This window comes from Corvus kubaryi, unplaced genomic scaffold, assembly GCF_017639235.1.
Source record: "Corvus kubaryi isolate FWS band 111438036 unplaced genomic scaffold, C.kubaryi_AGA036_p1.0 132, whole genome shotgun sequence".
NCBI lineage: Eukaryota > Metazoa > Chordata > Aves > Passeriformes > Corvidae > Corvus > Corvus kubaryi.
This window is the reverse complement of record NW_024580666.1, coordinates 6,925,568-6,941,280: the sequence shown is the minus strand read 5'-3', so window position 1 is coordinate 6,941,280 and position 15,713 is coordinate 6,925,568. Positions and strand designations below refer to the sequence as shown.

The 15,713-nt window shown below is 41.4% G+C and overlaps 1 protein-coding gene across 3 annotated transcripts in view; it reads right to left on the bottom strand.

Annotated features, from left to right (window-relative positions):
• Positions 1-14,655, bottom strand: part of LOC121666123 (microtubule cross-linking factor 1-like) — a 48,685-nt gene extending 34,030 nt beyond the window's left edge. The window contains exons 1-4 of one of the 3 annotated variants that reach the window (XM_042031242.1): positions 14,580-14,608; positions 12,470-12,547; positions 7,372-8,697; positions 6,269-6,424 (exon numbers count right to left, since the gene is read on the bottom strand). In XM_042031242.1, the coding sequence (XP_041887176.1) occupies positions 6,269-6,424; positions 7,372-8,640 (1,425 nt within the window). In that variant the 5' untranslated portion in view covers positions 8,641-8,697; positions 12,470-12,547; positions 14,580-14,608. Of the gene's footprint in view, positions 1-6,268; positions 6,425-7,371; positions 8,698-12,469; positions 12,548-14,579 lie in introns of all 3 variants that reach the window. The other 2 variants (XM_042031261.1, XM_042031251.1) reach the window with 2 other exon arrangements.
• Between the last annotated feature and the right edge of the window lie 1,058 nt (positions 14,656-15,713).

The following is a 15,713-nucleotide window of genomic DNA, read 5'->3' as shown; positions in this document are numbered from 1 at the left end:
AGATAAGGCAAATGGAAGTATCCCAAAAACCACCTGCAGGACCATACTCTGCTGAAAATCAGAAGAGGACCTACATATACTTTCTGGGCCCTATCAGTTCCTTCTTTACTTGAGTCATTTATTGACTTGTGCATGTCTGTTTTGTACCTGAGGAAAAGACACTTCCATCCCTCTGAAAGGTACACATAAAGTGACTAAGAGAACATTATCTGCCTTATCAATTTCATCTGTCTCTGTAATGTGTCTGCAGACATTTTGTAGTGCAAAAGGTCAAAATTTGGTCTCACAAGTAATTTGAAAAGAACTTCTTGTGATGGGATTTGTCAGTTTTGCACAAGCATTTGTAAATTGTTAATTCTCTCATGCAATAAAGGAAAAATTACTTTCATCAGGACTTTCTGCATTACTTTATTCTGATCAGGCTTCTTTAGGAAGATGGCAAATAAAAAACAATGTATCAGTTAATTAATGCATAATTTAAAAAAAAGAGTCTGTTCCTTCCCTCTCTGAATTCAAAATTATTAACTCATCCAAATTTTTAGTAAATATGTAGCCCATGCAAAGCCAAGTTTCAGGGAACTTGGGTGCTAGGATTACATGGTAACTGTGGAATTACTGAAAAGAAATTAAACGTATCATAAAGGCAGATGCAGTATCACGGGCACACTGCGTGAAAATCACGTCACAACTGCTTTGCCTCTTTAAGGACAATACATTTTTGTAATTAAAGTTGAAAAGCAGCTAGTGCATGAATGCAGAGCTGCACACCTTTTTCCTTCCAATGCAACCTGAGAACTCTTCCTAGTCTATAATTAAATACAATGCCATTTCTACCAGATGCACTGGGATATCTGCACTCTTCAAATAATGGGAGGTAAGGCTGCCTAAGTGCCTAATAGATTGCTGCTAAACAATCTATTAGGATAGTGAACGAATAATATTTAGAAATGTATCATGTAATATTTGTGTATGCAGTTCAGGTACCTGGTACTGCACTGATGGATGTCTGTATGTTTATACGTGGAAATCAGTCCCCTATCATACAATCAGCAGGGTATAGTATGTGGCACAACTGTGGTTTTGTTTTGTTCTGTAAAGCAACACTACTACAAAATGGACACAAAAGTTGATAACCTGTTATATTCCGTTCTTTGTTTCCTTTGTTCTCATTAAGGAATGCTACACAAATGGAAAACACCCCGAATATTACAGCCACCACACAACGTACTGACACCACAGAACAGACACAAACTCACTACAACCAGACATACAAACACAATACCATGGGAACTACGAGCTAGTGCTACTCTACCACAGCACCACAGAAACAGCTGCACTCATCCACAGCTCAACACCGACTAATGGTTTCCCATGTACCCCAGTTATTGCATTACCAGATGCACCTCCACTCCTGTGCCCTCAGACAGGCACTGCCAAATCCTTCTGCTCAGTCCTTTTATCTCACCTGTTATCACTCCAGAGCAAGCTAATCCATGCCGGTGTCTTTACCTCAAGAGGACGTGCAGAGAAAAGTCATCCATGCCTGGGGACTTCGCCACCGCTCCCTCACTGTACTGACCCCTTTTCTCCCCTCTCAGTGTTCACAGCTTTTCAGGTTACTTTCCAGCTCACACAATCCCACATTTCTGCCATGACTTGTATTTACAAGATTGTCATCCAAGACAAGGCTGGGTTTTACTTGTCTGTTTTCTCCATTTTACCGTAGCTAATTACAATCTCAATTCGCCTGCAAACTTAATCAATTTATATGCAACAACCATGAACATGAAATTTCATGGAATCTTTCTCTTAAGCTTTTTTTTTCCCCAGAAATGATCAAACAAAATAAGGCCTGAGGAGCCAGGGTAGAATGATGCTCTCCAGCATTTGTGTGCAATTCCAAGGAAGTCAAAAGATGAATATTTTATGCTCCTCCTCTAAAGCTACATTATAATGCTTTGATATTTGGATCTTACATTTGAACACATAGTTTAAAAATTGCTACTTTTTCACACTTTGACAGCTGACCATTGCATGCAACAATCACAAAGAAAGTTCCAGTGCCTTTTGCAATGTTTTTTACATGCAATTCACATCTAACTGAATTTGCAGAGGCTGCTTCTGAAGATGTACTCTTCTTCTCACCCCTTAAAAATAGATGACATATATTCCATTTGCTAGTGTAGAATAGGCAATAGGCAGCTGTGTGATTATTTGTCTATGCTTATATGAAAGGTCCCTGAGTTTGGGAAAACACAGAACACTTTGCTCCAAGTCTTTAAAAATCCATCTCATTGTATGGATAGTATACAAAGCCTCACCAAGTTCAGTTAGGACTCAGATATCCAGATTTACATCATAAAGGGTCTTTTAAGCCATTATATTGTCAACCTCTACAGAACTTTACATAGCAAGAAAGAATACAATACATCAAAGTAAATTATTCTTGCTTCCCCTAATCTTGGTGGGAAGGAATAATCACAGCATCAGTTTATCTTTCTTCTTCCCACAACTTTGCATTGGAGGAATAGTGGACGTAAGACATACAACTTTCTATGTGGTCCTTAGTTGTTGTTGTTCTGTTTGCTTTTTTTACCAGAAGAAAAAAAGTCACAATGTGTAAACCATTCACTGTTTCCTTTCTGGGAAAACAAAATCTTTAACCAGAGAAATGGGTGTGCAAATTTTCAGCACATGACTGGGACCTGCTGCAAAAACCATACAGCTGAAAGGCTCTCACATGGAATTATGAAAATTGCACAGAAACAGCACTAGTTAAAAAATAGAACATTCAAAATGCAGATCAAAATTCTCCTCATATGTCCAAAATGGATCCATACAGAAGTTTTGATTCAAAGCAGGTAGTAAATTGACTTACCTAACTTGCACATCACTGCATCTGGTTGGTCCACGCTTAACCCAGTAATTAACTTAGAGTTATACATTTCATATCGGAGTAAGTAAGGAAAATGGGCAAACATATTAAGAATGGCTTAGAAGAAATTATTCTTCAGTGTGTGCTATTCCTATTTTATTACTAGACCTTGAGGAAAATTTGTTGTTTAAGACATGCTCTCACATTCTCCAGACTATTTGCTTTTATTTTAAATCTCTGGTGACAATTCACCCCTTTTACATGAGTTCCTTTCAGTGGTTCTTTTTCCACAACCTATGAGTGTCAGAGATTTTATGGTATTTTTCTGCACAGAACCAAATGTGCAAGTCTTTAAAAGCCATGTATTAAAATAATCAAAATCTGAAATGCCAGATGCTTTTGCCTTTGATATACACTTGTTCAGGTAAAGGCAGAACTGATATTCCCTGAAGGAAGAGAACCAGGAGATACAGCTCCAAATTAAAGCATCAAATATCAAATACAAGCCATATCTGGTCATTTGAAAGAGTGACATTTTTCTTCTTCAGAATGTCTTCTGAATAAACAGGAGGAGACTGCTTAAGGAAACTGCCTTTCGTTTATGGATATTCCACTGGTAAAATTCACCAGATGAAAAATTATTTACAATTTTCCCACTGCTTTCCATTTGTTGCCGTAGGATGTTTGCTCCATGTTACCTTTTTCAGTTCTCCTGTTTGTTTTAGTCATGGCAATTCTTACTAGTTCACCTGCTTTTTCCTTGGATAGTAAAGAATGATCTCCCCCTCCCACCATAACAGAGTGCTGCTAAAATCATGAATAATGGATCGAACATCCACTCCAATGGGCTCCAGCCTCCCACAACAGCAGCTGAAAGGCTTGTTTCAGCAAGAAAACAAAGCCCTGCTCTTAAGGCAATTTCAAGATATAATTTCCCTTGGACTGGGGCTCTAACCCACCTCCTTAACATGCAAACACATTCTAATAATACTGTTGCACTAACAACTGCAGTGCAAACCCCAAACAATGGCAGATGTTTACAGTTAGGCTACGGGGTAGTTTCAAGCACATGTCTGTCTGCATTTATTGTATTTAATCAAACCATTAGGCTCCCACAGTGCTCATTTTTAAAAATAGAAGAAATTGCTATATGGAAGCTGTTCGGCATTGCTTGTGAAAATTTTAATTTAAAATTCAGCTTGGAAAAAAAAAGATAAATGGGCTTGCTTGAATAAAAAGAAAACATTTTCCTCAGCGAAATGAAATGTGCTGTTTTCATGCTGAATGTCCACACACAGTAAGAAGATCATCAATCAATGTTATCCAGTGGCCAGTATGTACATTTTCACTCCTTAAGTCAAAGCAGATAAAAACTCATGTAGTCATACCCACTGTGGGCATTAAAAGGTTTGAGTCTCCATTTGAAATTTCTGTGGTAATAAAAAGACCCCTTTGGTATTTGAATAGTATTTTTTCCTGCTCATTCATCTGGAACAAAAAAAATTAGCAGTTTTTGCTAGTGGAGTGTATGAAATAAAAAAAATTGTATTAAAATAATTAAATTGAATAATGAAACTAAAATGAATAATGAAATTAAAAATGACAACTTCCAAAATTATTTTGATAAATCTGCTTCACTTAGGTTTGACTACTACAGATCTTAAGATTTCCACAGGCTGCTGACCCACTGAAAAGTTTTAGCATAAAGCACTGTAATATTCTTTGTCACTTAAGTAATTGTGACTGAAAAAACACCTTAGTCTTTCACATTTTCTCAAGTGAGACTCTTTGAGCCCCAGCCTTGCTCACATTTTGAGCACATCAGGTTCTAAACTGGTTCTTCTCTACCTTTGATTATAATTACTGGTTTGTTCCTTGTCAGGCTATGGTGTGAAAACTGTCCATCCTCTGTTCAAGCACAGTTTGCTGTACATATCTTATACATCATCCCATCCTGGGAGAGGGAAAAAAAAAGGTATTGTGCCAAAATTAGCCAAATCCCTAATCCTAACAGAGGCCTTACATATACAGACCTTAATATGAAAACAACACTGATCTAAGATAAGGGGGAACCAATAAATATGACAGAATTTAAACAGAAATATTGCAATGAAATATTGCTGGAGTAAGTTTCTGACTCTATCTACCATAACTATGGAGCAATATCGATTTCTGATTGCAAAGGGATCCGTGCTGGACAGCAAGATTTCTCTACCTCATCAGCCCCTTTCACAGGTGAGGAAGAATTACTTTACCCTTCAGTGAGAGGCTTATGGTGTCCTGGATTTATCAGATATCCTTCCTGAGGTCTTTTATCACTGTTACAAGTGAAAAGTTGGAAAAGACGCTGCTAAACAAATTTATTGTTCTAATCCTACCAAAACTCTGTGCTGTCAGGATATTTTAAACCAAACCAAACAAAACCAGCAAAGAATTACCTGTGTTAAGATGAAGGGCCACCCTTCCTTTTAATATTCAAGACATCACCATGCTGTTTGGCTACCAGCTGCCCTGAAGTTTTTATCTTCCTACCCCTGGTTTCTAGGTCTTGCAATTGTTTACTTGCAAACCCAGCTGCCCCAGCCAGCACCCAGACTCAGTTAGGGGTTTCAGATATATTAAGGCTTCTTCGTGTGTCTATAGAATTAAAAACATGTTAAAACTCATCCCTCACTAGAAGCTACTCTAATCATCACAGTTTCAAGAATTGGCTTCCCAGAGGCCAGCAGAAAAGTTTCTCACTGCTCCAAGTCCACCTTTATTGAGACAGAGTAGAATTGTTTTCTTCATGACCAATTGCAGTGTATGGACAACCGTGCTCATGAGAAAGCAGCTAAGGAGGTGTTTACTGAGGCAGACATGGCCTCTGCATGAATGAAGATTCAAATAAAAACTGGTTGATGTTTTTGACAAATGGAAAAGTACTCAACAACCCAAACAATGGAGAATTATGCTTTAAATAAGCTTTTTTGGAAACTGCAGGGTGGTATATTCCCTGTTGAGAATCACCATGCACACCAGCATTTACTGACAGGAAAAATGCAAAGCAATCTCTATCTGTAGACTTTCCAGATTTAAGGTGAAATCTGGAAGCATGATTGAATATCAGGGATTACAATATCTTCTGGACGTCTTTCACTTCTATACTCAGTTGTAGTGGGTCCCTGAGCTGTACTTTCGCCCTTGGCAAAGCTACTGGGAGCAGGGTGATGACTTCAAAGTTAGGACCGATTTGCTTCCATGGAACTGCACGGGGCAAATGAGATCAACCACAAATTTCACAACAGGGGTGTCATATTTGATCTAAATTGCTCCCCCAGCCCCTGGCTTCTGCTACTCATCTCCTGGCTAAGGCAGCAGGAGGCAGTGAGTACGATGGACTGCTTTGCTGACCTCTAGACTGAAACAGCCCTTGTCTCCTGGCCTGTAGAGTTTAATGTCTCCATCAGCTCTGCGGTGTGGGTCGATGGTGGCTCGCTGGTGGCGAATCTCTTGCTCCTCTCCACGATCTTGTTTGAGCTGCCACTCCATCTGATCCCTCAGTTTGGACTGTTAGGTGCATGGGCGGTTTATAACAAAAAAACAAAAGGACAGGAGGGAATAAAGAAAACAAAAATGGGTAAGGTAGACGACTGAAAAACTACAAGACAAAGAAAAGCGTGAACAGAAAAAACAACTTAAATACAGTGGCATAAGAAAGTGAAGAGAACAAAACCAAAATGAGGATGAGCAAAATGATGGGCTGAAACATCTGAAAAGCAAAAAAGAGAAAGAGAGGAAAAAAGAATGCAAACACTGGTTATGAGGCGCATGCAATGAGGATGCATGAGTCAAACCAACAGCAAGCATACAAGTCATGAAGGATATGGGACACAAGGCTCTTCCTTCCTTACTTGTGCGGTGCAGAAAAGCCATATCCAGTGTGGCAGTTGTGGCAGTTTAGACATGCGCCCATGGGCAACGCTTTAGGCAAGGCAGTCCTTCGCTGGCTACAGAGCTTCTCACTCGCTGCTCGGTTAGGGGAGTGAGCTGTAAGCAGGCTTTTCAAAACACATCACTTAGAAAACTGCATTTGGTTGGGTTCTTTTGGCAAGGCTTTTGAGAACATGCCTGACCCTTTTACAAGAGAGCATAATAAAGACCTCCTCACATTTCTTAGCAAGGCTTCTAATTTACATTCATCAGAATTTTTTGTTTTAATTAATCACCTCTTTCATGGGGAAACACTGCTGTTACCGACAAAAAGAAGACAGATCTCTTTAACACCAATGGATTAGCCTTTTTGCCACGAGGAACCGCCTCTGAATCAAAGGAGTTGTGCAAATAAATAAAAGAAAAAAAACCTATAAAGTGTTTGTTTAACATTACACACTTAATACACTGCGGGTCTGAAATCATAACAAAGCAGCTGTGAGGAAAATTAGCTCTAGGGTAGCAATTGCCAGAAAGAAAGAGAAACGATAAACAGAAAGAAGGCAAATAAAAAGCTGACCTACCTGGAAGTCGGTGATCAATTCCTTCCCCAGGTTACCAATGGGAGAGTCTCGGGACATGGATGTCATTGTGGATAGGAAACTGGAAGACTCTGTGAGATGGGGAAGAGGAGAGAGGTCCTCCATCTGCTCCTTAAGGCCCTCTCCAATGTGATCAACCTTTTCCAGGAAGGTCTGAAGCTCCTTCCGGAAAGCTTTCATCCTGGAGTTGACAGTGTCCAGTAGCTCTGGTTCATGCTTATCTTCTCCCCTTTCCTCTCCACTTCTGAAATCCTGCTCGGTGGACGGGCTGCTGGTTACATGCACCTTTGCATCATAAATCAAGCTGTCTGTATCGGTGATAAGGCGCTCCACAGTCCTTTCAAGTTGCTCAGCCTCACGTTTGATGTTAATTAATGACTCGGTGTCCTCTTTCACTCTCAGGAACTCGGCAGAGCACAAGTCGCTGACTTCTGATGGCTTCCCACTCCCAAAACCCGAAGTCTTCTCATACACTTCTTCCGAGTCACTCTCGCCCCCAATGGGCCCCTCTCTCTTTGGCTGTGGTGGACGACCATCTTCACTATCGCTCTCTTTTTTCCCAGCGTCACTGTCAGCGTCACTGTCCCTGGGGCTGGAAGTGCGCAGGCCCAGGTGAGAGGCAAGATCATAACGCTGGACGTTGGACATCAGGACCCTGTTCTCATACTGGAGCTTCATCACTTTCCCACTCAGCTCATTGATTTGTGACCTGGCCGACTTCAGCTCCTCTTGCAAGGTCCCACCACCCTTGGATGCTGTGTCATCCAACCAGCCTGGCTCCTGGCCTGGCTCAAACTTGAATTTGTTCAGCTCATTCGTTAGCTGCTTGTTGTGATCCTCGATTTCAGAGATTGACCTCCTCAGCAGCTCTGCTTCCTCTTCCACAAACTGCAGGTGCCTGCGCAGCTCTGTGGCTGACTCCACAGAGTCTCCGTAGGGCGAGGTAGGAATGCTTGAAACGTGGTCCCTGCTGAGACACTCTTTTTCATATTGGCACCTCATATCCTCCATCTCAGCTTTAATCCCCCTGTTCTCCACCTCCAGTTCCACTATTTTTCTGCCCAGTATGTTGGCTTCCTCCTCCACCAACTTCAAACGAAGCTTCAGCTCAGCCTCCCTGGTGCTGGGTGGGCCCCCTGCTTCCCCAGTAGGCAGGGGACTGTCCACGTCTCCATAGACGGACTTGTACTTCTGGAGCTCCTGCTCCAGTTCATCCTTCTCCCTCCCCAGTTTAGCCATCTTCTTACGCATCAGTGCTGCCTCCTCTTTGGCAAACTGGAGCTGGCACTTCAAATCAGCGCTGTCCTCCTGCCAGGAATAATCACCCCCCGTCCCAAGATTATATTATAATAGAAGCACAACCAGCAGCTTATTTTCCAAAATCTCCACCTCCCCATCCTCTGAGCTGTATCTGTTAAGTATGCAAACAATACACAGACAGAGCTGCGCAAACCACACAGTTGACACATTTCGTGGCTTGGTCTTGGTTAAATTGGCAAAGCAGCTTGATCAGAGTTAAAGAGGGAGGAAAAAAAAAGTGTGCTTGTGCAAGTGTTCAGTGATGCAAGAGTGCCAGCACAATGTTTTTTCTCAAATGCTGAGCAAATTTTGTGGAAAATAATGACTCAAATGAAAAGGCTCCATGATTTGCTGGCACTTTTTGTTCCATTTACCTTTAATGACTTGTTCCCCTTTAGCATCATGGAACAAAGACTACTCAGATTAATTTGCTCATCATAATCTCAAATTTTGGGCTCCTTCAGCTAGAACGCACAACAAAGGTGTGCTGAACTGCGTGGTTGCCTTGAAACGTGAAGACTTTAATTATTGTGATCTCACGATGCTATGAAATAGACGGAGTTCCTAACTTGCTTTCCAAATAGGAAACACACTGTTGTCTCTACTGCTGTCATTATTAGGACAGAGCAGATTGTGATCTGTTTCTGGGATGAACAACTGTTCACAAGGGAGATTGGTGAAAACATGTGAAAAAGGGAAGAAAAATTCATTAAACCGTGTTTACATCCAAATCCATCCCATGTGAAAACCTGCATTTTTCAGGAAGTACCAGGGTGTTGAATGACTGTTAGGGGTTTTTTGTGTGTGTTGGGCATTTTAAAGTACTGCATCTCATCTCAGATGAAAACTCCAGTGTGTATTGTGCTGAAATAAGAGACAAGGTTAAGTAAATTCTAAGCCAATGAACAATTTCTTTGCATGAATTGCTTTCATGAATTGTCATGGAGATACAGGCACTTGGCCTCAAAAGAGACACATTTATCAGCATTAGCAGTATAATGGAAGGCAGGCTTTGAAAGATGATCTCTTGAGACAGCAGATTTTATCGTTGTTGGTAGGCCATGTGGACATATGTGCAATTATATATGGAAACTTCATTTTGGTCTCCAGAGCACTCTTATCTTTCAAAAGCACCATTTTGTTATAATTCCTAATAATGGAAGCCAAATTCAGAGGAAAACATGACTGACTTTAATTGTTCACTCAGATCAGGCTGTGAAAACAAAAATTACAAAACTAATTACAGCTCAGCAATCTGAGGAAATGTTTTAATTTCTATAGCACACACCCTGGCACATTGGTCTTCTATGTTACCTAGATTAATTTGCCCCATTCTATTTACATATATACTAATTATGTCTTAATTTAAGCTGTTAATAACTAAACAGACACAAGAGTTATTGGTTGTATACTTCTGAACCGAGTCAGCTTTCTGATTGATGCTGCTTGCTGTACTGTTGTGACTCTAAAATGCTAAATAGAAAAAAAGTTAACTTACATGTTAATAACATGGTAGAGGTAAAAAATATTCAAAAATATTCAATGTGTGATTTTCGTTGATTACCAAGAGTCAAACACAACTGCAATCAGCTCATGGGTTGACTAAAATTTTGGTCATTGTGTTTCTGGCATCAGAAATACAAGTTTTAAATTAATTCAAGCGAGGTGCTTATGACTGATTAGAAGCAGAGCCTCTAGAAGATGGGCTTTCTATCCTCTCTATTGTCTCCTTGCATACACATTCCTCTTTTTCACAATATTTATAAATTGCTTTTCTCTTTATAACTCAAAATTGCAAATTAAGAATCAAAACCTGGCAAAATCCTGTGAAGCCTCTGATGGAGTCACTCTGAATTTTGATTGCTCTGGCTGGATAAGGCTGTATGATTAAAGCATCATCTTTGGCCAGGGCTGTACAACACATTACCTCTGTTTTTCCTATCACAGTGAATCAGTTTATCCCCAGAACTCTAGGTTTTGCTTCTAGGGAAATACAAAGACCACAAGGAAAGTTACAGCCAGACCAGTGCTGCACATCAGAGCTCACAGGTGGGATGATTACTCCTGGTTATTTATTTATCTGTTAATAGCTGATCTGACATTTTCTTTATTCTGCCTTTGCAATCCTGCATTCTTTACCCAACTTCTTGTCTGTCTGTGGCTTCAAGAGCCCAGCCATCAATGGCAGTAGCTGGTGCCTGGCACCTCCCTGGCTGCAGGCAGCTGGAGCGATGCCTGAGGGAAGGGGCAGCCTGCCCCCATCCCTCTGCTCTGCCTGGGAGCACCAGGGCCCCGCTCCCACCCTGGGGTCAGAGGGAGCTTCAGCCAGACGCCCACTGCCTTTCAAACACCAAAAATAACAGTCCCTGAGCCGCACTTGGGACAACGCACTCAGCGTTTTGAAGCTTTTGAAGAAAAGGGAAAGGCTTCGATGGGTTTAGGGTCAGGGCCCCAGTGTTTTTGCTCAGCATCACTGCATGACTCAATGCATCTGTGGAGTTAGTGTGCTATTATTGCAGGACAAAACCACTGTTAGCTGCTTTAATGGCATTACTTTATTGCCAGGTTTTGTCTTAGCAATTTTTTTTTTTTAAAAAAGGATCAAATGTTTAACTTTTGGTTTTTTGCAAGAGCTGAAACAAGCAAGATTTTTTTTTATTAAACAAACACAAGCCTCATACAAAACAACAGAGCTGATGGATGTTAATCTCGCCTACTAAATATGGATCCCATCTGGAAAGGTGAGAAAGCTCTAGATCTTCCTCGCTTCCCTGCCGGGGAACATCCCATTCCCCTGACAGCTTTTTTTCCAAAGGAAAAGAATGGTCAGGAGAGGTTTATCAGCCAGATCTAAGCATGCCAGAAGGGTGGGACTCCAACCTTCATGCATCTGTCCCTCTGAAACTTTGTGTACAGAAATATCAGTGATTTCTTGATCAGTTGAAACCAAGCAGAATCAGTGAGAGGGTGAGACACCCACACAGGCAAGCAGAGTTTTGACACGTAAGGAAAACGAAAGAGAGGCCAAATCACTGAAATTAAGAATAGTTCATTATTAGTTAAATCATGAATGAAAAGACAGGAGGGGGGAAAAATAAGAGGGAGAACAACCTTTCCATGTTTTTGGAGGAACAACAGGCTCATATCCCAGGAGCCGAATATGGGCTATGGCCTCCTGACTGTATTAAACATCCAGTATGTGGATGCTTTCCTAAAATGTGTATGTAGGACAGATCATATAGAAAGAAAAGAAGGAACAGCAGTGCAAAAATGTGACAGTCATGGTGCTCAGTCATGGACTTTAAGAGATCATTAAGGATAAATGGGAGTTAATCATTACCAATGGTGATTATTTGCATGCAATTGCACTGTGGCTCTGCAGGGCAATTCAGAAGGATGTTAATGGGTAAAAAAAGCAGAAGGAAAAAACCCGGATCCCTCCCTACAGAGTCTGCTGTCTAATTTAGACAAATGTAGAATGTGGAGATAAAGAAATGAAATGTATAGGAAATAAATTAACTTCATTATGCAATGTAAATGCATAATGGTGTGAGAGATGTGATGAGAATGAAGAGCTGATCAAAAATTCCCCAATATAATATTTCTTTTCTGGCAAGAAGACACAAAGCTAGATAGAGGCCAACACCATCTCCTCTACCACCACCACCAGCTCAAGGGAACTGCCAGGCAGAAAACTGGTAAGCGGTTTTGGGGTTGCAAGTCTGACGACAGGGCAGTACAACCAGCACCCAAGCATCTGGCTGAGTGCCAGCTCTCCTACCTTGCGCTGGAGAACCACTTTTCTTTGTGTTTTGCCTGGTGCCTGGTATTTTCCAAGAAGTTCCGTTTTGCAATTCTGCTGAATAAAAACTTTTTTCTTCAATACTGCAGAGGGGGGTGAGTGCTACTATGAGTTCTGCTTTTACACAACTTCAAGACAATCAGCTTCATGGGTATTATTTACTTGGTGTGCCCTGTGGTGGGTGTGATGTTCCAGCTAATTTTCATGACGAGCTCTCAGTAAGTAAAAACACCAGTCTTGTCACATGCTATACATATCTGTAATCATGTGGATGCACAGAATCTAAGTTTAAGGCCTTCTCAGTCACAAAACATATAATGGGTGTTTGAACTCATTCTAGGTATTTAGGGTGTCTGTCCCTGAAGAGCAGCATTTTCAACCTCCTGGGCTGTGTGTGTACCAACACTTTTGGGCCATGCCCCAGAACCTGGCATGTCTTTGACCGAGTCAGGTGCTTGCTGTGATGTGCCCTGATCTCAACCAGCAAATACCTCTGAATGGATGCCTGGATTTGGAGACAGCTCTGGGTAATACCCTGGAGTTGGGAGATAGCCAGGACATGTACATACAAGCTAGGCCATGTTAGTATATAGGGTTCTTTCTCCGTCTCTTCTACCCTAAAGAATTGGTGAAGAAAACTGAATGGCTCCCTTGCAGAGTGCTGATGCAATGGTTTTCATTTCCAAGCCCAAATCCTTTGCTTGCAAGAGTTACGATGTGTGTGTAGAGGGTAAAGGTTTTTCTCCCCATGTGGCTTCTGGGATCACTTCTCTGTGCTGTAAGTAGTGCTGAGCTCTCACTTGGTTACTCAGTTAATTTTGTGAAGTCGTTTTTAAGGCTTTCCAAGGCAAACTACAGCTGCTCTTGATGCCTGGATTTGGGAGGAGGAAGTAAGCACGAGAATACATTCCCTTTGAACAGCTCTGTGTTTCCAGGAATGAGGAAAGGAAGGACAGTGCTGCCCACAAACCCCTATGGACACAATCATGGCTGCATGTAGCTTCATCTGTAATTTGTGTGTGTGTGGGCATGTGTATATATTTCATCCATATATCTTACATACTTGCAGAAAAATAAACTCTCTGACCTGACTGATGACTTAAATAATTCTCCGCAGCAAGTGCCGCATTTTAAGGTATGATTAAGGCATGCTTCTGTCATCTTGGCGAGGACACTCGGTCTGCTGTGTTCTGGGAAGGCAGGCTGAAGTGCCCTGGCCACCACAATCCCCCAGTATGCCCACTCTGCTGCCTGCCCTACAACCTCAAGTTCAACATATTGTAGTGATTTATTATGGTTTCTGTTACAAATCAATGGATTTTAAGACTAGACAACCCATAGGTCTCGGCTGTGTACACCGAGCCTGCCAAGGGGGCAGCAGGGGAAGTGCATCCCTTCACTAATGAAGGCACAATGTCTCTCTTGGCTCCTTTCCCGGTGAGGTGAAATACTATCCCCATCTCTCTGGCTATAAACAGTAACTGTGTAGGTGCTGGGAAAAGCTTTAACTCCTACAGTCAGCACAAAAAGCAGAGGAAACAGGGCAGACTGCTTTCCTGAGAAGGACTGACCTATGAGATTCCAATAAAATTGGTGTCCAAAGAGAAACTGAGTGGGCATCTTAGGCTCTCTGTTGTACCTCAGCTTTGGGGAGCACAAGTTCGTGCAATATCAGGAAAATCAAACCCTGGGCTGCGACACAAGAGCTCGCGAGGTGTCGTTGCAGTGTGTGAACTGTATTCCTGCCAAGACACTCATTAGCACAAAGTCTCTGGCACAGTGTATAAATTTAGTTAGTCCCTGAGCTGCGATCCAATTCTTTTGTGAGGCAAGGTGATTTGCTCTTCTTGTAGAAAACCTGCAGCCTGAATCAATGGATACAAGCACAGTGAGCCTGAGAAGCTGCACGTTTTAGAGACTGCACTTGTGTCCTAAATTGCTTCTGCATTATCTCTGGGAGGTCTCAGTAGATTAAGGCCTAATTGCACTCTAGTTAGTATACCCAATGGCCCTGTCAAAACCCATAAAAACAAATTTTGAGTTCTATCACGTGATTTTGCTCAAAGTTGCATGTTCATGGAAACCATACCTGGGTAAATGTCTTTTTTTCTTTGTGGATTTCTCTGCTGCCTCTCCTCTTCAGGGAACTCTGCAACAGAAGCAACACCGAGTTATTGATAAGCTAAACACAAAGCCTGCAAGTTTGGCAGGTCTCACCACTATACAATTAATTTAGGAGAAAGAAAGAAAGAATATGTTCCTGTGCAGCTGGGGATTAATTTTTTCATAATAATCCTTAAAAGAACAAGATGATTGGTGCTTGTCAGTGAATCTTTTAATACTCAGAATTTCCCACCAAAGCAAGGAATAAAATTAGTTGAAACTTCACAGAGGGGGAAACATCCCCCCCTTTTTCTTCTGTGGACCACCACAATTTTTGGATAAACTTTCTTTTTGCATGGGGCAATGATTCATGTTTGATTAATCCAGGGCAGAAGTCCAAGTATCTTACTCACAGTCAATGTGAAACACATTGTGGAAACCTCAGAGGAAAGCAACCCCCCAAAAAATAGGCAAGGACAAGCTTGTTTAAGCTATGTGGCATAACACTGTTTGTTAATCTGTGCTAGCAAACATATTCAGGAGCCCAGATAAAGACTAGATAATTCTCCAGGTATTTTTGAATTTACTTCATAAAATCAGATTTGATTGGTTTTGCAAATCTTTATATCCTTTTATAAGCAAATATTCTTAAGATATGGAAATGATGTCATCTTCACTGAGAAACCTCTCAACACCCAAATGGAAAAGCAGAGTTTTCCTGAGAAGTGAGAGGTGGAGCACCATCAGGACGTTACCAGTGTTTGCTTGTGTGTCAGGACTGGTGTCCAAAGTGATGTGAGCTGGGCCTATTTAGAAAAAGCATACATTTGACACTTTTCAGGTTGAGGTATCAGAGGGGATCAAAAGGTATTAGATAAAAAAGAAGCAAGAAGCTGGAAACTTTGGAATTTGAATTCAAAGCAGGCCGTGTTGCTCTGTGTCCAGAGCCTATACTCCCCAGATCACCCTGGTATTCTGGCCTCTTTTATTTACTACTTCTGTTTATATTTGTCCTGTGGGGGACAATTTCGAACTGAGGTAAAGCCTGGACTCTCACGGGTTGCCCACAGTATGCCTCTCCTCTGGTCCAGGTGATGGAGCAGTGTCCCTGGATCAGCGC